Source organism: Schistocerca cancellata, chromosome 3 (assembly GCF_023864275.1).
Source record: "Schistocerca cancellata isolate TAMUIC-IGC-003103 chromosome 3, iqSchCanc2.1, whole genome shotgun sequence".
Classification (NCBI taxonomy): Eukaryota; Metazoa; Arthropoda; class Insecta; order Orthoptera; family Acrididae; genus Schistocerca; species Schistocerca cancellata.
In genome coordinates, this window is record NC_064628.1 from 867,381,085 (window position 1) to 867,407,090 (window position 26,006).

Sequence of the window (26,006 nt, forward strand, 5' to 3'; positions counted from 1 at the left end):
GTGAGACCCCTCCATAGTAATTGTGTTCCTGTGAATGACTGTAGTAGTTAAGAGTTAGCTGCAGATGTACGCAATTTTAAATCATGATGCTGGTTCTAGTTTCACTCTAAAATGATCTCAGATAGGAATGTAAAGACCCAAGGACTTAAAATGATCACCTATTCCGAAAATGTGTCCTGATTATGATGGTAAACCAATAATTAAAGAGTAAAAAGTAACATAAACTCTTATTCTCAATGACAAGTGACCTTGTATTCAAACAGTCACAGGCTTCCATCATTTTAATTATAATAATGTCTCAAATAAAGTTGTTTCAGGATTTTGAAGATTTGATAAAATACATGGAAAGGAAACTCTCTTGTCTTTCAACACTGGAACACAATAGTAAGGTAGTGAAATTTTGCAGCAGGTTTTTTCACTCATACTCCAGATTGAGAGTGCCCTGTGTTGTTAGGCAAGAGTAGGTGCCAGAGATAGTAGGAGGGCAAAGAGGGTAACAATGAAGAAACTGATTTGCATAAGTAATAATCTACATAAGCTTATGAATAGTTTGATTAGACAGACATAAATACGGTTTGTGGATAGTACCCACCTGTGTGGAGATCATGAAAGAATCATCATTAAGGGTCCCTTTGGCTAACACATAATCACAGTTACCCTGGAAGTCATACATACGGCCATCAAATGTCTTGTAATGGGAGTCACCCCATGCAGTACACAGTCCATCACAAATGTGTTCTGTACAGTTCCACTTGCCAGAGACACAAACGCTGTAAACAGAAGAGCTTATTCCAATTACATTATCTTGCTGATATCAGTGCTAGCAGCAATAAATGACTCAGTCTGTTTAATACATACACATCTGGCTGGTGGTGGGGCACACCTGGCTGGGGATAAGGAGCAGGGGGACTTATGGCATAGAACACACCTGCTTATGGTGACTAAAACTGAGTACAAATGAAGTAAAAAGAAAAACCACAGTACTCTCAAGAATGTGAACCTTAATCTCTGGAAACTACTATATAAATATCAAGTTCTTTGTCCATAAAGGCTTTCAATGGAAACTACAACAAACACTGGCAAAGGAAACTGAGACAGATAAAAGAATAACGGTCATGACAATTAGGCTCCTATGTTATTTCAGCCAGAAATCATGAGTGGAATACAAAGTAAATAAACAATGGGAGAGATAGGGTAAAAGAGAGAAAAATGGAGAGAGAGTGTAATGACAATCAACTCTCATATTGTGATACAGTGCACACATTCACTGACAGACAGGCACATAAACATGAAATTTTGTACAATAGCTGTGATTAAGATCTCGTGTTCTTCTTAAGAGCAAACAGGCACACACATATACATTGTTGTGGCACTATGGCCTGACTGGCACGAATGGACATATTAGGTAGAAGAGAGGGAAGAAAGGTAGAAGTGAGGAATGGCTTTGAATTTTAATTTACATGTTTGGACAGTTAGATTACAAATACAATCTTATCCTTTCCAGGCCTGGAAGGCAGGAGAGAGGTACTGGCAGACATGAAGCTGTGAGGGTGGATTGTGAGGTGCGCATGTTCAGCAAGTAGAGCAACTGCCAGAAAAAGGCAGGTCCCCGTCTTGCACACAGCTTTAACCTGCCAGTATATTTCAAAATACTATTCATTTTACCAAAATAACAATAACAAATTGAATGAGACATTTTTACCATATTCTTCTAGAGCTTGCAAAGGAAATAATACAGTGACAAATGTGGACAATGCTGATGACCAAACATATTTTGTATATATTTAACATTTGGTATGATGGGTTTGAATGCGAAAGCAGTCAGCGTTTGTCATTCACTGTCATCTTTATCTGAGCCTACATTTTTTGTGAAGTTCTTTTTTTCTCTCAGGTATCAAGTATTTTGGTATGAACATTCCTGTTTCTTTAGAGCAGTCTGAGTGGATTTTATATCTACTAGTCCTCCTATCTGCAGAAGTGTTGGTTCTGTTGTCTGTTAATCCATTTTATTTACATTCAGTCCCATGATTATTCACATGAGGGAAATTCTTTTATCAACTGATATTATCCTCTCTTGAATGTCATTATTTATTTCTCTTTGCCACTGGTATACTTTATGTAGCCAAATCATGAAATTTCATATATACTTTGGAGAATCTCTCTCATGCCTATAGCACAGCATTTTATATTAAAATGTTCCTACCCCAGGATACACATCAGCATAAACATCAACATTTTTTGGAGTGCAAGCAAACCACTTATCTATAGATAAAACAAAAGCATGCATGAATATTGAATAATCATTATAATTTTGTGTGTCATCTTTCTTCTTGACACACACACACACACACACACACACACACACACACACACACACACCTCAATTAAAAATTAGTGCATATGTCAGGTTGATTTGTAATGATGCAGACAGTTTGCAGCAACAAACTGTGCTGACCTAACAGAGATTAAGCTCTACATCATAACTGGATGGAACTGTTGTTAGTAAGAAGAGTTAAAGCCACATGTACTTTGTCCTGAAGGTCTCCATTCCCAGCACATAACTGCTTCTCATATTCTCCTTTTGATCACTCAGCTTTTACTAAGACATTTCTGACTGTTTCATCTCCTCTGATTTAACTAACTTTTACTAAGTATCTTATATTGCACACCATCTATTTTCTACTTGTTTCTTCTGTTAGCCACTTCTTTAAGCATTGAACAGGTTTACAATATACTATTTTAATGTACTCTGTGGCAATCGTTTGCTTAAATTTTGATCCAGCCTTTAACACTGTCTTCAATATTGACCTAAACTCTGAACAACATAGTTTGTGTAACTCATAATTTCCAAGAACATGTTAATTTCAGCAAAATTCATCACAGAAAATTATATTATGTGGAATTTGAAGGACATAACAATACATGCAGTAGATCCTCATTTATACATTGTTGAAGGGGGATTACAAAATAAATGTACAAGTCAGATTAAGATTAAAATGAAACTTCTTAATACATCTGAATTAACTTTAAACGGATGCAAACACAAGATACATATACCATCCAGTAGTAGGTATAGTAGTTCAAATAGCCTTATGCCTAAATTGTGGACAAAGTTACTTTGCCCTAAAGAATGGATTAATAAATTGTGGTTTGTTTTTTGGAAGCAACACTATATTCATTTATAGACAAAGCATTCATATGCAGTTACTGTCCACACAGCTTGTTATCACTAATTTTTCTTGATCTTATGTAGTGTTCTGCTACTTCCAATGCAGTAAGTGCTTCTGACCAGTTTAGGATCTCCCTACCCACTGTCTAGATGTGTGATAACACACTGAACTGACATTTTGCTGTACTTTGCTCTTGTGGCAGCAATGATGCCCAATCCAGAGGTTGAAGATGGCTCATAAAATTTGCTGGAAAAAATGCCAGTTCCATGTTACTGTAGTGTTGGAGGGCGAACTGAACAACGATCCAAAAGCAAAAGTATTTTCCTCTTCTCATGAAGCATGTGGGCTTTAAGCTTTATGAGATGACTCTTGAAGAGGTTTGCAGTCATTCATGCCTTCTTGTTTGGCTCATAGTTAGTGGGATACAATTTTACTCTCTTGAAACATTAATGTTTTGCTGATCTCCCAATCACTAGTAGCTGGAATTTATCAGAGCCATCTGTGTTTGTGGTAAAGAGTATCATAACTCTTCACTTGCTTCTATTTTCCCCAAAGCAGGGGTTGTCCTTAAATGCCAATCTTTTCTCCAACATTAAGTTAAAAAATGTTCCTGTTTAATCTGTGTTGTACTTTGGAGTCTTGGAAGATCATGCTCTTTTGAACATGCTACAGCAACATTGTCAACACTGTTAACCGCTCATAAAATTTGTGGCCATTAATGTCACATTTTACTCTGAAGCAGTGTAACCACTCAGATGAAGCATGAAAGTTTACAACATTTAACTTTTTTGCAGATACAAAAACATTTGCTTTAAGGGTTTTGCCTCAAATAGGCACATTAGCTGCATGCTACTACAGAAACCAAGTTTGTAGACATTTTTCCAATCACAAAAACTTTCAAGTGTGAGTACACATATATTTATCACCATTTGGCTTTTGACACTAGACCTTATCTATGTTTCATTGACCAATATGGTAGTTTAGGTGAAAAGTGGGATTTTGAGATGCTTTGTGAAGTTCACATTACATTCACTAGGACTTGTCTGAACTTCTTTGATTTTGTTTATTTTCTCTTTATGGAAAGACACCTTCTTTTCTTTTGTGATGAACCCAGCATTTTCGCATGAGCAAAAATTGGAAACTACACTTAAAAAACTCCTGTTTTCTTAGCTTCGCTCAGTTTACTCTGCAACTGCTCACATTGATGTTAACAGCAATTGTATACCACTGGTACATATGGTGATTGCCTGACCACAGGCTGCATTCTCTCTCCTTACCTCCGAAGCTGACTACTACAATGTCATAAACAACAGTGTCGCCATTTGTATTGCAGCTACAGCCCACGATAATGACTGCATGTTTGCATGCAGACAGCAAACAAACAATCACTGGCCACACTATATACAAATCTTTTTGTGACAATTTCTTGGTCTTGTATAAGTGTGACAAAAATTACTTTGGGGCAGTAAAAATACTGTAATAGCGTAAAAATTTGAAAATGTGTAAATGGAAAATGTGAAAATGTGGTAAGTTTTTATGCAAAATTGAAAAAGTGCACAATATGCAGTGTACAAGTGCAAAAATATAAAGATGAGGAATGTATTAATTACCATTCATTACAATCATTCTGAATTGTGCCTCCATCAGGATAGCTTTGACCTCCATGGTGACAAGCACACTGTGATGGAGGGATGCAACTTCCAGTCTCAGTATCACGAACCAAGCCTTTCTTGCAAGTGCAGCCAGCAATACATCTCCCTCCTTTACGAGCTTTTGTTGGATTATGCATGTTCTGAAAAGATAAACACATATTCCAGCTTAGTGCTTAAAGATACTCATTTCCATATACCAAACAAATAAGCACAAGCTATTAACCAAATGTTTCAGCTGTCCTACCTGCTTAACAAAATGCTATTATTTTATTTATACGTTATATTAATTTTCATGCACCAGTGGCTGCTCCTTCACTGTGCACAATCAAGATACTCAAAAAGTTAAAAACTGCAGTACAATAAGAAAATTTCTTCACATCTCTCATATGAATTTTGTGTACTAACTTCTCTCATTAACAATGTTGTATTAATTGAAAAACTGATCATTATCAAATATATATGCAATTATGTAGTGGTTGTCAGGGGACTGGAAGCCAACATTACGAAATACAGCATGATATTCAAATATCTACAGAATGAATTCACTCGTATGTCTTCATCATAGTCCCATATGGTGGGAATATTGAAACAAATTTGTTTTTTTCGTTACTTCTGGATACTGAAGGGACTGCTAAAGGAAAATGTGGGTTTAGCTGCAACAGGGTCCACAACCATAACACATTTTTGGTAGAAATAAGTTTCCTGCATTGAGTGTTATTCATTTCCATTTTATTTTTATTTTGTTTGCACATTAGAAAATGGCTACTGTTTGCACTTTAGCAAATATTTTGGGTACAGCTCTCAAGCCTAGACAACCACAGACTGCACAAGAAACTATATGACTACATTACCAAAGTAAACATGTAAAAGCAAAATGGCAGTTTAATATTAGTTTAATTAGACAATCATAAATAAACTTATGCAATATGAGCTACTTGACTGTTTAATTAAACAATAATGAAATAAACTTTCATTATCACACTATTGACATGGACAGGTGTTATCCCACAATAACAACCCACTCAAAGCATTAAGTAGCACAGCTGCATCAGATCCCAGCCAATCGCTTGTTTGATTACTCATTATCGTGTAGACAACTGCCTCATTGTGGGACTGTGCCACTAACTCGTAATGTGGGTCATTCTCTTGCATGGATCGTAAATTTTTTCTGACTTAGTGCACTGTTTATTTTATACTACTGCTGCTCACTTGGGTGTATGACAAGGCAATTTATAACTGTGTTAGCTGAAGCAATAATGAAGGAATAGATATGAAATCACAATTGTGAAACGACAATGGAATGGTGCAAAACAATTTTATTTGTGTTTGGCGCACTTTATGCATAGTTGTACACACTCAAGGGTTAATGGGTTAAATATATTGCTTAAAAATGGATACCCAGATGAAACAGCACAGCAGACAAAATAAAAATATAATGGAAATGAATAATAGACAATGCAGTTGCTATATGCAGGCCGGCCTCAGCAGAAGAGACAGTGGTCATGTGTGTGTAGTTGTGGTTGTGTGAATGTAGATGTGTTCTCCATTGTAGAAGAATGCCTTGTGGCTGAAAGCTCAAATGTATAGCACTCTTTCTACTGTACCTAATGTCTCCCCTACGTGATGAGTGGCAATGTGTCCTTTCCAAGACACTTGTCGCCAATGCAGGAAGCTTATTTCCTTCGAAAAAGCGTGAGTAATGTATCCTTCTGCCACACCGATCATGCACTGTTCCGTTATCAAAAACTCCATCCTTAAAAACAGTGAAAATTACTGAAGTAACCTTGATTCCCAATTGTAGGCAGTAGCCTATTGTCACTACAGTACAATGAGAAATTATATGTCTATCCAGTATAGTATTTAACAAACTGTCAATATTGTATAGTGACATACCCTAGATTTTACCTGTATTCTACTACATATTACATTATCAATATGTTGTTGTTGTTGTGGTCTTCAGTCCTGAGACTGGTTTGATGCAGCTCTCCATGCTAATCTATCCTGTGCAAGCTCCTTCATCTCCCAGTACCTACTGCAACCTACATCCTTCTGAATCTGCTTAGTGTATTCATCTCTTGGTCTCCCTCTATGATTTTTACCCTCCACGCTGCCCTCCAATGCTAAATTTGTGATCCCTTGATGCCTCAGGACATGTCCTACCAACCGATCCCTTTTTCTCGTCAAGTTGTGCCACAAGCTCCTCTTCTACCCAATCCTATTCAATATCTCCTCATTAGTTACGTGATCTACCCATCTCATCTTCAACATTCTTCTGTAGCACCACATTTCAAAAGCTTCTATTCTCTTCTGGTCCAAACTATTTATTGTTCATGTTTCACTTCCATACATGGCTACACTCCATACAAATACTTTCAGAAACGACTTCCTCCAACTGAAATCTATACTCGATGTTAACAAATTTCTCTTCTTCAGAAACGGTTTCTTTGCCATTGCCAGTCTACATTTTATATCCTATCTATTTCGACCATCATCAGTTATTTTGCTTCCCAAATAGCAAAACTCCTTTACTACTTTAAGTGTCTCATTTCCTAATCTAATTCCCTCAGCATCACCCGACTTAATTTGACTACATTCCATTATCCTCATTTTGCTTTTGTTGATGTTCATCTTATATCCTCCTTTCAAGACACTGTCCATTCCATTCAACTGCTCTTCCAAGTCCTTTGCTGACAGAATTACAATGTCATCGGCGAACCTCAAAGTTTTTATTTCTTCTCCCTGGATTTTAATACCTACTCCAAATTTTTCTTTTGTTTCCTTTACTGCTTGCTCAATATACAGATTGAATAACATCGGATGCCCCTCGACTCTTATAACTGCCATCTGGTTTCTGTACAAATTGTAAATAGCCTTTCGCTCCCTGTATTTTGCCCCTGCCACCTTTAGAATTTGAAAGAGAATATTCCAGTCAACATTGTCAAAAGCTTTCTCTAAGCCTACAAATGCTAGAAACGTAGGTTTGCCTTTCCTTAATGTTTCTTCTAAGATAAGTCGTAAGGTCAGTATTGGTTCACGTGTTCCAACAATTCTACGGAATCCAAACTGATCTTCCCCGAGGTCGGCTTCTACTAGTTTTCCCATTCGTCTGTAAATAATTCGCATTAGTATTTTGCAGCTGTGACTTATTAAACTGATAGTTCAGTAATTTTCACATCTGTCAACACCTGCTTTCTTTGGGATTGGAATTATTATATTATTCTTGAAGTCTGAGGGTATTTCACCTGTCTCGTACATCTTGCTCACCAGATGGTAGAGTTTTGTCAGGACTGGCTCTCCCAAGGCCATCAGTAGTACTAATGGAATGTTGTCTACTCCCGGGGCCTTGTTTCGACTTAGGTCTTTCAGTGCTCTGTCAAACTCTTCACGCAGTGTCGTATCTCCCATTTCATCTTCATCTACATCCTCTTCCATTTCCATACTATTGTCCTCAAGTACATTGCCCTTGTATATACCCTCTATATACTCCTTCCACCTTTCTGCTTTCCCCTCTTTGCTTAGAACTGGGTTTCCATCTGAGCTCTTGATATTCATACAAAAGGCTCTCTTTTCTCCAAAGGTCTCTTTAGTTTTCCTGTAGGCTGTATCTATCTTACCCCTAGTGAGATAAGCCTCTACATTCTTACATTTGTCCTCTAGCCATGCCTACTTAGCCATTTTGCACTTCCTGTCGATCTCATTTTTGAGACGTTTGTATTCCTTTTTGCCTGCTTCATTTACTGCATTTTTATATTTTCTCCTTTCGTCAATTAAATTCAGTATTTCTTCTGTCACCCAAGGATATCTATGAGCCCTCGTCTTTCTACCTACTTGATCCTCTGCTGCCTTCACTATTTCATCCCTCAAAGCTACCCATTCTTCTACTTTATTTCTTTCCCCCATTCCTGTCAATTGTTCCCTTATGCTGTCCCTGAAACTCTGTACAACCTCTGGTTTACTCAGTTTATCCAGGTCCCATCTCCTTAAATTCCCACCTTTTTGCAATTTCTTCAGTTTTAATCTACAGTTCATAACCAATAGATTGTGGTCAGAGTCCACATCTGCCCCTGGAAATGTCCTACAATTTAAAACCTGTTTCCTAAATCTCTGTCTTACCATTATATAATCTATCTGATACATTTTAGTATATCCAGGATTCTTCCATGTATACAACCTCCTTTTATGATTCTTGAACCAAGTGTTAGCTATGATTAAGTTATGCTGTGCAAAATTCTACCAGACGGCTTCCTCTTTCATTTCTTAGCCCCAATCCATATTCACCTACTATGTTTCCTTCTCTCCCTTTTCCTAATGTCGAATTCCAGTCACCCGTGACTATTAAATTTTCGTCTTCCTTCACTACCTGAATTATTTCTTTTATCCCATCATACATTTCTTCAATTTCTTCGTCATCTGCAGAGCTAGTTGGCATATAAACTTGTACTACTGTAGTAGGCATGGGCTTCATGTCTATCTTGGCCACTATAATACGTTCACTATGATGTTTGTAGTAGCTTATCCGCACTCCTATTTTTTTATTCATTATTAAACCTACTCCTGCATTACCCCTATTTGATTTTGTATTTGTAACCCTGTATTCACCTTACTAGAAGTCTTGTTCCTCCTGCCATCGAACTTCACTAATTCCCACTATATCTAACGTTAACCTATCCATTTTCCCTTTTAAATTTTCTAACCTACCTGTCTGATTAAGGGATCTGACATTCCACGCTCCGATCCGTAGAATGCCAGTTTTCTTTCTCCTGATAACGACGTCCTCCTGAGTAGTCCCCGCCCAGAGATCTGAATGAGGAACTATTTTACCTCTGGAATATTTTACCCAAGAGGACGCCATCATCATTTAACCATACAGTAAAGCTGCATGCCCTCGGGAAAAATTATGGCTGTAGTTTCCCCTTGCTTTCAGCCGTTCGCAGTACCACAACAGCAAGGCCATTTTGGTTAGTGTTACAAGGCCAGATCAGTCAATCATCCAGACTGTTGCCCCTGCAACTACTGAAAAGGTTGCTGCCCCTCTTCAGGAATCAATATGTGATAGCATTATTTAATTTCTTTGTGGTACACTGTGACGTATAGGTGAATTCTGAATTTCCACTTTATTTCTGTGGTAGTAGTTAATTATTCTGTTTAGAGCAGAAAAACTGAGTATTATGTACATGGTAAAATCCACTGATAAATGTTGGGAAGCTTTCTGTTCAACTTAAAGCTGCTACATAAATATTGCATATCCTCAATCAAACAGAAATACTGTGAGGAAGAGTGTGGGATGAGGCTTAAAGGAACTGATCACACCAAACATTAAAGGAGTATGCTAGGAGCTGAAACTTTCTTGCATGTATGGTACTGCTGTGCTTGTGTTGTTCAGAAGAACAACACAATGTTCCTTCAGACCTGTACGCATGTCCAACGGAACAGGTACTGCAGTGACTACAGCCATCCTGAATTACATGAAATGTATTCACAGTTGCGAATATGGACAACCATCAGCTGTATAATGGAATGATGACAATGAAAACTTGTGCTGGACCAGGAATCGAAACTGGATTTCCCACTTATCATGAGTGGTTGCCCTACCATTACACTCTCCTCTGAGTATTACTCACAACCATACCCAAACTTCTGTATGTTATCACCCATGTGTCTACTACATGCACTAACCCTGTACAGGGGAGATATTTCAATTGAAATTCACTTGCCTGGTGTCGCTGGATAAATACAATACTGCAGTGCCTATGTTGTTGAGAAGTGCAATGCCATGTTCCTTTGGACATGCTTGCATGTTTGAAGAAATAGGCACTGCAGCGACTGCAGTCATAATAAAATACATGAAGTGTATTCGCAATTATGGACATGGACAACCAGCAGTTATATAATGGAATGACAACACTGAAAATTATCTCCCAGTATGCCACAGATTTTCATTTAGATTATTCCACTATATAATTCATTTAGATTATTCCACTATACAACTGACGGTTGTTCTAATTTGTAAATGTGAAAACATTCCATGTATTTCTTGCATGTGGTACTAAAAAATTAAAAGCAAAACCAATATGAAGTCTACAGGAGTAGAAAGAGAGACTACCACAGACTGTTAAGAGGAGTGAAATTCATGCAGTTCAACAAAGCACATGAAAGCTTGCATAATATACCAAAGACTGTCTCCTTGTTTGTTAAAGCAGATATAGACAACCTCTTAAGCTACACAAGAACATCTCAAGAAAAGCAATTTATAAGGCTAAACAAATGCACAAAAACAGTTATGTAAGTGAATCCACCATGGCCTTGTGAGACATTGTCAAGGGAACACTACAAATCAGTAACTAATAGATACAGCTGGAATATATATATTACAATAACAGTCTAGTAGCAGACACAACAAAAATGTATGATACATTTAATCTACACTTCATCAGGATTGCTAACAGCTTATCATTAGCACGCATATTCTCTTCTAAAATATTCAAAATGAATAGCACAACAACAGTAAAATAACTTTTTCTAGTACCATCAATGTAGGAAAAGATAGATTGCTAACTACAAAAAAGAAGACATGTTAAGTTGGAGACAGGCATAATTACAAGACACAGTTTTCAGCCACAGCCTTCATAAGTAAAAGACACACACACACACACACACACACACACACACACACACACACCATTCACTGACACAATCAAGCACACCTCATACCCATGCGACCACCAACTCCAATATCTCGGGCCGGAATGCAACTGTCACGTGGGATGCAAGCAGCAATCTAGATGGGATGCGGAATGGGAAAGGGAAGGGATAGTAGTGTACAGGTGGGGAGAGAGACGAACGCTGTCTGGTGGAGTGTACAGGGTCTAGAATGACAGTAGGTGCAGTGTCAGGCAGATACATTGGCAGAGCATGCCAAATAAAATGCCAAATAAACAGGGTGGAAGATGAGAACGGAGAGGCGATGGTAGGTCAGAGGTGGTGGAAACTACTGAGTAGAGTTTGTGCAGACAGTATGTCACCATAGGTTGAGGCTGCAATTACACTCCTGGAAATTGAAATAAGAACACCGTGAATTCATTGTCCCAGGAAGGGGAAACTTTATTGACACATTCCTGGGGTCAGATACATCACATGATCACACTGATAGAACCACAGGCACATAGACACAGGCAACAGAGCATGCACAATGTCGGCACTAGTACAGTGTATATCCACCTTTCACAGCAATGCAGGCTGCTATTCTCCCATGGAGACGATCGTAGAGATGCTGGATGTAGTCCTGTGGAACGGCTTGCCATGCCATTTCCACCTGGCGCCTCAGTTGGACCAGCGTTCGTGCTGGACGTGCAGACCGCGTGAGACGACGCTTCATCCAGTCCCAAACATGCTCAATGGGGGACAGATCCGGAGATCTTGCTGGCCAGGGTAGTTGACTTACACCTTCTAGAGCACGTTGGGTGGCACGGGATACATGCGGACGTGCATTGTCCTGTTGGAACAGCAAGTTCCCTTGCCGGTCTAGGAATGGTAGAACGATGGGTTCGATGACGGTTTGGATGTGGATGTACCGTGCACTATTCAGTGTCCCCTCGACGATCACCAGTGGTGTACGGCCAGTGTAGGAGATCGCTCCCCACACCATGATGCCGGGTGTTGGCCCTGTGTGCCTCGGTCGTATGCAGTCCTGATTGTGGCGCTCACCTGCACGGCGCCAAACACGCATACGACCATCATTGGCACCAAGGCAGAAGCGACTCTCATCGCTGAAGACGACACGTCTCCATTCGTCCCTCCATTCACGCCTGTCGCGACACCACTGGAGGCGGGCTGCACGATGTTGGGGCGTGAGCGGGAGACGGCCTAACGGTGTGCGGGACCGTAGCCCAGCTTCATGGAGACGGTTGCGAATGGTCCTCGCCGATACCCCAGGAGCAACAGTGTCCCTAATTTGCTGGGAAGTGGTGGTGCGGTCCCCTACGGCACTGCGTAGGATCCTACGGTCTTGGCGTGCATCCGTGCGTCGCTGCGGTCCGGTCCCAGGTCGACGGGCACGTGCACCTTCCGCCGACCACTGGCGACAACATCGATGTACTGTGGAGACCTCACGCCCCACGTGTTGAGCAATTCGGCGGTACGTCCACCCGGCCTCCCGCATGCCCACTATACGCCCTCGCTCAAAGTCCGTCAACTGCACATACGGTTCACGTCCACGCTGTCGCGGCATGCTACCAGTGTTAAAGACTGCGATGGAGCTCCGTATGCCACGGCAAACTGGCTGACACTGACGGCGGCGGTGCACAAATGCTGCGCAGCTAGCGCCATTCGACGGCCAACACCGCGGTTCCTGGTGTGTCCGCTGTGCCGTGCGTGTGATCATTGCTTGTACAGCCCTCTCGCAGTGTCCGGAGCAAGTATGGAGGGTCTGACACACCGGTGTCAATGTGTTCTTTTTTCCATTTCCAGGAGTGTATTACGGGAGTGGACAATGTGTTGTAAAAATAACTCCCATCTGCGTAGTTCAGAGAAGCTGGTGGTGGAGGGAAGGGTTCAGATGGCGTGGGTAGTGAAGGAGCCACTGAAATCAAGTGGGTTATGTTCAGATGCATGTTGTGCCAAAGGGTGATCCACTTTGCTCTTGGCTACAGTTTAGCACTGGCCGTTCATCCTGGTGGACAGCTTGTTGGTAGTCATACCAATATAAAAACCTATGCAATGATTGTAGCAGAACTGGTAAATGACATGGCTGCTTTTACAGGTGGCCTGGCCCCTGACAGGGTAGGATAAACCAGTGACAGGACTGGAATAGGAAGTGCTGGGTGGGTACATTGGGCAGGTTTTGCACATGGCCCTTCCGCAGGGATATGATCCTTACGGCAAGGGTTGGGATTGGGAGTGGCCTAGGGATAGAATAGGATGTTGTGGAGGTTGGGTGGGCAATGGAACATCACTTTAGGAGGGGTGAGAAGTATCTCAGGTAGATTGTTCCCAATTTTAGGACACGATTATACATAATCAAAGCCCTGGCTAAGGTGGTGGTTCAGATGTTCCGGTCCAGGGTTGTACTGGATGAAAGGGTTGACAGCTGTCAAAATGCAGGTACTGTCGGTGGTTCATGAGTTTCATGTGAACAAAAGTGCAGATGGAGACATTAGAGAGAAGGACATCAACATCTAGAAAGGTTGCATGTTGTGCTGAGGAGGAACACTTAAAGCAGATGGGAGAAGAGATGTTGTGGTTGTGGAGGAACGAAGATAGGGTGTCTTGGCCTTGAGTCCAGATCATGAAGACATCATCAATGAATCTGAACCAGACTAGGGGTTTGGTGTTTTGGGAGGCTATGAAGGTCTCCTCTAGATGGACCATAAAAAGGTTGGCATAGGAGGGTACGTGCTGGTGCCCAAGGCTGTGCTGCAGATTTACCTGCATCCAAACAAGAAGTTTTGAAAGCAGTCCTATGCTTTTGGAACGGATCAGTCAGACAGCTTTGTAATAAAAAAAGATCAAACTGCAAACTTCGCAAGCACTATATAACAATTATCATCTGTTCTCTGTACTCTGGCATTTTTCCTGAAGCTTTCAACTGTTTCATATAGTGTACTTATTCTGGAGATTATCACACATAAAGAATTTATGACACTAAAAAGAATCTTAAAGATAATGTGAAAGTGCTACCTCATAATACCAAAATCAATATTCAAGTCATTAAATATTTTATCCATTCCATTTATTTATATCTTTGAGACAGTCACACATAAAAAAAAAAAAAGAAAAAAAAGAAAAAAAAAAAAAAAGTGTCTGCATCAGTTCCAATTGAACAATGATATTCATTGCTGTCACACACTAACCGTCAACAACCTCCACCCAAAAAACCACAGGCTTAGCAACTATTACCTCAGTCTGAGATACATGGGGAGCCTGCTTTACAATATATTGGACGTTACCATATGAAATAAAAATGGCTCTTTTAGAAAAACTGTCACAAACTTACTCTTCCACCATCGTTTTTAGTTTGTGAACAACTACATGGAGACCACAATGAGATTTTCACTCTGCAACAGAGTGTGCGCTGATATGAAACTTCCGTGGCAGATTAAAACTGTGTGCCAGAACGAGACTCGAACTCAGGACCTTTGCCTTTTAGGCAAGTGCTCTACCAACTGAGCTATCCAAGCACAACTCACGAGCTATCCTCACAGCTTCAATTCTGCTGGTACCTCATCTCCTAGCTTCCAAACTTCACAGAAGCTCTTCTGTTGCAGAAGAGCTTCTGTGAAGTTTGGATGGTAGGAGAAGAGGTACTGGCAGAACTGAAGCTGTGAGGATGGCTCGTGAGTTGTGCTTCGATAGCTCAATTGGTAGAGCACTTGCCCGCGAAAGGTAAAGGTCCTGGGTTCAAGTCTTGTCCTGGCACGTAGTTTTAACCTGCCAGGAAGTTTTACACAGAGGTCAGTTTATATTAGCATGCTACTTTCAATTATTTTAACCACCTATAGCACCTACTTATTCCTGATGATAATACAGTCAAGGGAAATTTATGTATGCAATTGTTTTCACATACGAGGGTTGTTTTTTAAGTAAGGGCCATTCGCGCGTATAGTCCTGTAGTTCATGCAGACGCCGCAACAAGCTACCGCGCCACTTGCCGGCATCCTTCCCGTTCACACTGATGCAAGTTGCAACTCTGTAGCTGACATGTACGCATCACTGTGCTACTTTATAATGTTATGATTATTGAATCGCCCGCCGCGTGTGAGATACGGTCAATGATACGTTTTTTGACCGCGAGAAGCCTATCAGCAGCAGAAATTCATCGTTAGTTAACAGAAGTTCATGGCTTGAATGCAATGAGTGAAGGTAAAATGGGTTAGAGAGTTTAAAAATGGCCGTCAAAACATCCATGATGAAGAACGCTCAGGCCGGCCCTCTGTGATCACTGATGATTTGGTGGCTGCAGTCGAAACAAAGATTCGTGAGGACAGAAGATTCACAATTTCCACTCTTTCTTTGGAATTTCCACAAGCGATTTTCACCTTTTCCGGTACCTGAAACACCATCTTGGCGGGCAGCGCCACGACAATGAAGTGAAAGCAGCAGTGAACTCTTGGCTGTCGGAGCAGGCGGCCGAATTCTTTGAAGAGGGAATTAAAAACTTTGTTGTACGGTATGACAAGTGCTTAAATAAACAAGGCAACTATGTAGAAAAATAGGTAAAAGTGTGTAGAATCAGAATATAAGAGCTTTTTACAAAAGTATTTGTATCTTTTTTTAAAAATAAAAACGGCCCTTACTTAAAAAACAACCCTCGTATTATAATATAGTCAAAGTAAAAATATATATTCAGTTGCTTTGGATGTAGCCTAATTGCAAATGAAGAAGTAAGTTTAGAATTCAACATCTGATCGACAAAAAGGCCATTACAGATGGAACACAAGCTTGGATTATGGATGGATGGAGAAGGAAATTGCCTGTGACCTATAGTAAGGATCCCTCTCAGCATTTGCCTCAAGTGATTTGGAAAAATCATGAAAATCTAAGTATGGATGGCCAGACAGGTATTTGAACAGTTGTCCCCCTGAATGAGAGTCCAGTGTGGCAACCCATGCACCAACTTGCGACCTATTGACAGTGTGTTTTAACAAGACAGTTCTGAGGCAGTTGTTCTGGTCTTACTATATGTAATTATCTCACAATGTCCTACAATGTCATGCATTTTAAAGATTAATACAATTTACTGGATTAATAAACAGCAAATAAATGATGGAAACATATTATTTAGAAAGGAAGGAAAGGAATTTGCAACTCCATTAAAGTCAGTTTCTTTTTCAGTGAGCAGTACATAATTATAATAGACAAACTTATAGGATTAAAGTTATATCAAGGAAAAGAACAGAAAATAATTTAAATGTAATAGGATGTTTATTCATTTTTCCTACAAACGAGACTGAAATTGCAAAAATAATCAGGACAATAAAAGCACAAAATCCATAAAGGTTTGATTGCATGTCTATAAGAGTAATTAAGCAGGCCTCTACTGTTCACAATCTTTAGTACAGTTACTGAAATTTTTAATAAATTAGCCTATGGAAGAAAGAAGTTTCCCTGAACACCTTAAGTGAGTCAAGTGATTCATCTGCACAAAGGATGCAAGAAGTATGACCTTGCAAATTACAGACCCCTGAGTGCTATTACCTCAGTATAGAAACAGTCACAAAAGACATATTGGTGCAGTTCACTGGTATAAATAACTTCTTACATGATGCCTAAAATACCTTCTGTAACCAAAGGTTAACCAATACGTTAATTCAGATTTCAGGAGTCACATAATTATAGCATTAAATAAACAAAACAAAGTCTGTGGGTTGTTTCTAGATCCCCCCCAAATGTTTCAGTTGTGTATGTAATAATACACTGTAGCAAAATCTTTATCAATATGGCATGAGAAGGAAAGCAGGTGACATGATACAATCCTTTGTGAAAAACACAAGACAGCATGTGGAAATAAAACATATAATACGAAAAATTGTAAATACCTGCTCTAGCTTCCAACAAGTTAAACACAGTGTGCCTCAAAGGTCAGTATTAGGTCCACTGTTTTTCATTCTTTAGATAACTGATATAAGATTATCAGAGGGTGTAAACGTCATCATGTACACTGATGACACATATATTATAACTAGTAGAAGCAATGATAATGAAAATGAGAAATGACATGCTCTGGTATCACATCTAATCATTCTTCAGTTTTTGATCCTGTATTTTCTTGCAGTCAAAAGCATCCTCAAGGAAGAGGCGGATTAAGGGGAGGGGGGGGGGGGTAAGAGAGGCATTTACACTCTCCCCTCCCCACCCCACCCCACCATTTCTCTGGAATCTGGAGTAAACAGTTTTTATACATTACAGAATCTTCATAGACCTTAAGGAGTGATTTCTGATGAGTGGATAACCACGAATTCTCTGAGATATAATATGTATTTTGTGTCACCAATTGGATTTAGCATTTGTGGCATTACATGTCTTGAAATTGACTAACTTATTTACATCAAAAATAGCTATTTTGGAGTCTTGCACCCCTCCCCACCTCTCCAGGGAAATTTCTGCAGGTGCCAATGCCTGCAGTGCTCTAGTGGGGCTTGTAATTTATTAAATTCTATTAACTTTTCATGGAGCTATTCAACCTCTCCATAAGAATGTGAGCATGTTAATGCACAGACTTAAATGATTTCTACAGAATGTATTCTATTTATTTAAAGCAAGTCTTGCTATTATGTCTCAGATTCCTTCTACATATTTTTAATCTTCTTGTTTATAATTAATCTTACATCTGAAGTTTCCCCCTGTTGAGTTCCTCTGTAGTAAAACTATGACCTGACCTCCATTTGGTCTTCATTTTTTTGGCCTACATTTGAACCACTGTCTCTGATTTCATCTCATTTACTTTCTCTTCCTCAGTTCTATGACACTATCTATGTAGTTGCAAAAGTATCTGGGCATGTCACATGGCCTGATGCCACTCTTTGTATTTTCTCAGTTCACTACTCTGAATACACTTTCGCAGTAGCCAGGATACTGATGTCCCAGAAACTCATGTGTCAGAAGGGCCTTCAACAATCATAGCCGCAGTATACATGTGAGTGTACTTAACATCAGCACAGCTATACTCTTATGAATTTCAGCTCTGGACTAAGTACTTATGAACTGCAGAGCCTGAGACCAACACCACCAGTTCAAATGCTGATCACTTGTCAACAGAGTCCTCTAGTTGCTGATCAATACTATTATCTGGCAACTCAAGTCAATCTTTTCATCACCTGTCATAGATTTGAGAGAATAGCAGATTCTGAGTGACCATACTGTCTGCAGTGTGGGTTCGTAAGAAGCCTAATTGCATTTCTTCCCCACAAAGTGATCCATCAAGATTGTTACCGTAGGTTTTCCATGATTTCCCTAAATTGCTTAAGACAACTAACAGTTGCACAGTGTGAACATTTGTACTTGGGGTTGGTATCTATTCTGTTAGCACTCTTAATCCTCACAAAGATTTAATTAATGTCTCTCCCCATAGTTCTTAGTACAGTGATGTTTTGTAGCCTTAGATGCCTTTTTATGAGAAAGTGATACAAATATCTTAGTGAGAGACAGGGATATACTAAGGTAATCCAAAATACCCTACAACATTCTACAATTCTTGCAAGTTACTGATGATCAATCCATCTGCAATGAACATATGTTTCAAAAATACATTAGTCAAAGTTCAGTAATTCAACAGAACTTGATAAAAATGAAACATTTCTACAAAATTAGTAAGTTGTGAAGAACAAATAGCCACTTACTCAGCAGATAGAAATTTTAATTAATATTTCTTTCACTAATGGTAAATTTAAGACTTATTATTATAGCAAGCAACCTACATCCAGTGAGGCCTGGCATGAAGTTGGTGTTCCAAATCATCCCAAAGGTGTTCTATAAGATTCAGGTCAGGACTCTGTGCAGGCCAGTCCATTATAGGGATGTTATTGTCATGCAACGTTTCTGCCACAGGTCGCGCATTATGAACAGGTGCCTGATTGTGTTGAAAGTTACAACTGCCATCTCCAAATTGCTCTTCAACATTGGGAAGCAAGAAGGTGGTTAAAACATCAATGTATTCCTGTATTGGGATACTGCCATGCAAAACAACAAGGGATGTAAGTCTCCTCCATGAAAAACATGACCACACCATAACACCACTGCCTCCAAATTTTACTGTTGGCGCTAGACACAATGGCAGATGACGTTCACCAGGCATTCTCCATACCAACACCCTGCCATCAGATTGCTACACTGTGTACCATTATTTGTCACTCCACACAACATTTTTCCACTGTTAAATTGTCCAATGTTTACAATCTTTACACCAAGCAAGGCGTCATTTGGCATTTACCGGTGTAATGTGTGGCTTATGAGCAGCTGCTCAACCATGAAATCCAAGTTTTCTCACCTCCTGCCTAGCTGTCATAGTACTTGCAGTGGATCCTGATGCAATTTGGAATTCCTGTAGATGGTCTGGATAGATGTCTGCCTATTACAGATTACAACCCTCTTCAACTGTCAGTGGTCTCTGTTAGTCAACAAACAAGGTTGGCCTGTATGCTTTTGTGCTGTACGTGTCCCATCATGTTTCCACTTCACTAACATACGGGAAACCTTGGACCTAGAGATATTTAGGAGTGTACAAATCTCATGTACAGGCATATGACACAAGTGACACCCAGTCACCTGACCACATTCGAAGTCCGTAAGTTCCGCGGAGTGCCCCATTCAGCTCTCTCAAGATTCTAATGACTACTGAGGTCACTGATATGGAGTGCCTGGCAGTAGGTGGCAGCACAAGGCACCTAATATGCAAAACACATGTTTTTGGGGGTGTCCAGATATTTTTTATCACACAATGTAGAAAAACTATCAGACAGTTCATATTCAGACAGCTCCTACACTTCTACTGGGTGACACAGAATAACGGGAATGTTTGAAATGAGTAGTGGCAGCCATGGGCAGGTGGCAGCACTGCAGGTTCATGACAGTTAGCGAGTAAACAGTCCACCATTTCAATAATCATGGATCAGTGGAACAGACAACAGCATGCGTTAGCCATAAAAATGTTTTATAAAAACAGTGATAGTTTGGTAGTGGCACAGAAGGAGTTTTGATGTTTTTATAATTTAGGACATCATGATGCTGTTCCGTCAAAACATTCAATAAGATGTTGGATCAATAACTTTGAAGAGACTGGATCTGTCCTCAAGAAGAAACCAACACGATGACCAATAAGTGTGCATTCTCCAGCGAACACTGATGTTGTACGCAAGTCTGTCTTACGGAGCCCACGGCATTCAATTCATAAGCAAGCAGCAGTGGTAGGAATGTCCCAGGAGAGTGTTCACAGAATTCTTCATCTTGATTTAAAATTTCATCTGTTCAAACTACAGATGGTGCAACAATGAAGGACAACAATTACTGGTTACGATTAGGATTCTGTCAACAAATGATAAAAATAAACAATGACAATGAATTTCTAAAAAAGTTGTGGATGTCAGATGAGGCACATTTTCATCTCACAGGTTATGTGAATAAACAGGAACTACCATTACTGGGCAAACACAAATCCCAATGACATTCAAGAGTACCTTTTACATGGTAGTAAAGTGACAGTATGGTGAGGTGTTTCATCACATGGGATTATCGGACCGTATCTTTTTGCACCCCCCCATGAACCATGGACCTTGCCGTTGGTGGGGAGGCTTGCGTGCCTCAGCGATACAGATGGCCGTACCGTAGGTGCAACCACAACGGAGGGGTATCTGTTGAGAGGACAGACAAATGTGTGGTTCCTGAAGAGGGGCAGCAGCCTTTTCAGTAGTTGCAGGGGCAACAGTCTGGATGACTGACTGGTCTGGCCTTGTAACAATAACCAAAACGGCCTTGCTGTGCTGGTACTGCGAACGGCTGAAAGCAAGGGGAAACTACGGCCGTAATTTTTCCCGAGGGCATGCAGCTTTACTGTATGATTAAATGATGATGGCGTCTTCTTGGGTAAAATATTCCGGAGGTAAAATAGTCCCCCATTCGGATCTCCGGGCGGGGACTACTCAAGAGGATGTCGTTATCAGGAGAAAGAAAACTGGCATTCTACGGATCGGAGCGTGGAATGTCAGATCCCTTAATCGGGCAGGTAGGTTAGAAAATTTAAAAAGGGAAATGGATAGGTTAAAGTTAGATATAGTGGGAATTAGTGAAGTTCGGTGGCAGGAGGAACAAGACTTCTGGTCAGGTGACTAGAGGGTTATAAACACAAAGTCAAATAGGGGTAATGCAGGAGTAGGTTTAATAATGAATAGGAAAATAGGAATGCGGGTAAGCTACTACAAACAGCATAGTGAACACATTATTGTGGCCAAGATAGATACAAAGCCCACACCTACTACAGTAGTACAAGTTTATATGCCAACTAGCTCTGCAGATGACGAAGAAATTGAAGAAATGTATGATGAAATAAAAGAAATTATTCAGATAGTGAAGGGAGACGAAAATTTAATAGTCATGGGTGACTGGAATTCGAGTGTAGGAAAAGGGAGAGAAGGAAACGTAGTAGGTGAATATGGATTGGGGCTAAGAAATGAGAGAGGAAGCCGCCTGGTAGAATTTTGCACAGAGCAACACTTAATCATAGCTAACACTTGGTTTAAGAATCATGATAGAAGGTTGTATACATGGAAGAACCCTGGAGATACTAAAAGGTATCAGATAGATTATATAATGGTAAGACAGAGATTTAGGAACCAGGTTTTAAATTGTAAGACATTTCCAGGGGCAGATGTGGACTCTGACCACAATCTACTGGTTATGACCTGTAGATTAAAACTGAAGAAACTGCAAAAAGGTGGGAATACAAGGAAATGGGACTTGGATAAACTGACTAAACCAGAGGTTGTACAGAGTTTCAGGGAGAGCATAAGGGAACAATTGACAGGAATGGGGGAAAGAAATACAGTAGAAGAAGAATGGGTAGCTTTGAGGGATGAAATAGTGAAGGCAGCAGAGGATCAAGTAGGTAAAAAGACGAGGGCTAGTAGAAATCCTTGGGTAACAGAAGAAATACTGAATTTAATTGATGAAAGGAGAAAATATAAAAATGCAGTAAATGAAGCAGGCAAAAAGGAATACAAACGTCTTAAAAATGAGATCGACAGGAAGTGCAGAATGGCTAAGCAGGGATGGCTAGAGGACAAATGTAAGGATGTAGAGGCTTATCTCACTAGGGGTAAGATAGATACTGCCTACAGGAAAATTAAAGAAACGTTTGGAGATAAGAGAACCACTTGTATGAACATCAAGAGCTCAGATGGAAACCCAGTTCTAAGCAAAGAAGGGAAAGCAGAAAGGTGGAAGGAGTATATAGAGGGTCTATACAAGGGCGATGTACTTGAGGACAATATTATGGAAATGGAAGAGGATGTAGATGAAGATGAAATGGGAGATACGATACTGCGTGAAGAGTTTGACAGAGCACTGAAAGACCTAAGTCGAAACAAGGCCCCCGGAGTAGACAACATTCCATTGGAACTACTGACGGCCTTGGGAGAGCCAATCCTGACAAAACTCTACCATCTGGTGAGCAAGATGTATGAAACAGGCGAAATACCCTCAGACTTCAAGAAGAATGTAATAATTCCAATCCCAAAGAAAGCAGGTGTTGACAGATGTGAAAATTACCGAACAATCAGTTTAATAAGCCACAGCTGCAAAATACTAACATGAATTCTTTACAGACGAATGGAAAAACTAGTAGAAGCCGACCTCGGGGAAGATCAGTTTGGATTCCGTAGAAATACTGGAACACGTGAGGCAATACTGACCTTACGACTTATCTTAGAAGAAAGATTAAGGAAAGGCAAACCAACGTTTCTAGCATTTGTAGACTTAGAGAAAGCTTTTGACAATGTTGACTGGAATACTCTCTTTCAAATTCTGAAGGTGGCAGGGGTAAAATACAGGGAGCGAAAGGCTATTTACAATTTGTACAGAAACCAGATGGCAGTTATAAGAGTCGAGGGGCATGAGAGGGAAGCAGCGGTTGGGAAGGGAGTGAGACAAGGTTGTAGCCTATCCCCAATGTTATTCAATCTGTATATTGAGCAAGCAGTAAAGGAAACAAAAGAAAAATTTGGAGTAGGTATTAAAATCCATGGAGAAGAAATAAAAACTTTGAGGTTCGCCGATGACATTGTAATTCTGTCAGAGGCAGCAAAGGACTTGGAAGAGCAGTTGAACGGAATGGATGGTGTCTTGAAGGGAGGAGATAAGATGAACATCAACAAAAGCAAAACGAGGATAATGGAATGTAGTCGAATTAAGTCGGGTGATGCTGAGGGAATTAGATTAGGAAATGAGACACTTAAAGTAGTAAAGGAGTTTTGCTATTTGGGGAGCAAAATAACTGATGATGGTTGAAGTAGAGAGGATATAAAATGTAGACTGGCAATGGCAAGGAAAGCGTTTCTGAAGAAGAGAAATTTGTTAACATCGAGTATAGATTTAAGTGTCAGGAAGTCATTTCTGAAAGTATTTTTATGGAGTGTAGCCATGTATGGAAGTGAAACATGGACGGTAAATAGTTTGGACAAGAAGAGAATAGAAGCTTTTGAAATGTGGTGCTACAGAAGAATGCTGAAGATTAGATGGGTAGATCACATAACTAATGAGGAAGTATTGAATAGGATTGGGGAGAAGAGAAGTTTGTGGCACAACTTGACCAGAAGAAGGGATCGGTTGGTAGGACATGTTCTGAGGCATCAAGGGATCACCAATTTAGTATTGGAAGGCAGCGAGGAGGGTAAAAATCGCAGGGGGAGACCAAGAGATGAATATACTAAGCAGATTCAGAAGGATGTAGGTTGCAGTAGGTACTGGGAGATGAAGAAGCTTGCACAGGATAGAGTAGCATGGAGAGCTGCATCAAACCAGTCTCAGGACTGAAGACAACAACAACAACAACAACATCTTTTTGCAAATGAACAAGGAAACACAATAACTATCAATGCTGATTGTTACATGGAGATGTTATAAACTTTCGTTACACTTGCATTGAACAACTTTCCAAACATTCAAGATGTCTAGTTTCAACAGGACCGAGCAACATCACACACTGCATGGCAATCAGTGGCGAGACTTGTTTGGCAACCATGTGATCTCACTATTCAGTAACATTCCCTAGCCCCATAGATTGTCAGATTTATCCGTTTGTGATTATTTTCTTGTGGGGCTACCTCAAGAGCAAAGTTTACACGACTTGACCAAGAGCCCTGGACGAGTTAAAACAAAGAATTCGGGATGCAGTTTACAGTATCCCAGCTGAGATATTGCAGTAGTCAATGTAGAATCACGAGTGTATTCATACAGGAGGACACCATCTTAAGGACATAATTCTTAAAAAATGATAAACGCCACTAATGTTTCATAAATGGCAAAGTTGTAAGGTTTCAATTACTATGAATGCAATTTCTTTCCTTCATCACTTCTAGTTTTATTGGATTGGGAAATGCTCGCATTTTTCTGTGTCACCATGTATAAGAAGGCTCTGTGACACTTCTTGAATCTTTCACTTTTCACTATATTTTTAGTTCACACTGCCCTACTGTGAAAAGGTTGCAAGGAACTGTCTATCATTTAAGGTAGTATTGCACTAAATAGTATATAATGCAGAAAAAGCAAAGAAGTGATCGCCAACGCCTTCTTATCCTCATAAATATACTAGAGATACATCAGTTTGGTGGCTAGTAGCTGTTTAACAAATTCTTTATATCAGTTTGTACCAAAATTAACATTTTTATAGTTCTTCCTAGACATCTTCTTTACTGAATACATAATTTTACAGAGCTTATCTCTTCATTTACTTCTTTTTCTTTCTTTTTTACATTACCATAGTTCCCTTGTTATTCCTGTTATCACTTCAATAACAAAGAACAATGAGACAAAACTTATAATTTATTTTTATTTTTATGTTACCAATGTACTTGAACAACAAGCATTAAGGCAAACCTACATGATATTCAATGGTCAAGTCTTGTCATAAAAGCAGGTCAGAAAATCATATTACAGAAATTAATTCCAAGTATGGTTTCAAAATATCCTTGTAATTTTAATACATACCTTACAAGTACGGACTTCTGTGGGAGAACACATCTTAAATTCCTCACCAAGGTCAGCTCGGCATTTCTTTAGGCTTGCAGTTAGATTACCATGTTGTTTTTGCTCTTCTGGTGTTGCAGGTCGACATGACCATTTTGCAGCAGAACACTCACTGATGAAAACACATTCATTATTAAGCGGTTCGGTGCATTAAACTGACAATTATTATAAAAACTAACAATGCTGATTATTTAATTAGTGCTACATCATACAATACATAACATTAACAGAAAATTGAGAGAGTTGGAGTTTAATATCTTATTGATGACATGGTTATTATGGATGGATCACTTGGTTGGTTAGACATGGATGGAGAAAAAATGGCTGTAGCTTATTCAAAGAAACTAGCTTAGAATTCAGATGAAGTAATTTAGGACATTAACAAATTAGTACTTCACACTTCATTAGCCTTTATGATATAACAGTCCTACATGAAACTGCAAGTTTTCATAACTTG

At 39.7% G+C, this 26,006-nt stretch overlaps 1 protein-coding gene across 1 annotated transcript in view; it reads right to left on the minus strand.

Annotated features, from left to right (window-relative positions):
* LOC126175921 (hemocytin) overlaps window positions 1–26,006 on the minus strand; it is a 486,280-nt gene that overhangs the window by 289,468 nt on the left and 170,806 nt on the right. The window contains exons 22-24 of the mRNA XM_049922991.1: window positions 25,511–25,661; window positions 4,781–4,962; window positions 593–770 (exon numbers count right to left, since the gene is read on the minus strand). Of these exons, the coding sequence (XP_049778948.1) occupies window positions 593–770; window positions 4,781–4,962; window positions 25,511–25,661 (511 nt within the window). The remainder of the gene's footprint in view (window positions 1–592; window positions 771–4,780; window positions 4,963–25,510; window positions 25,662–26,006) is intronic.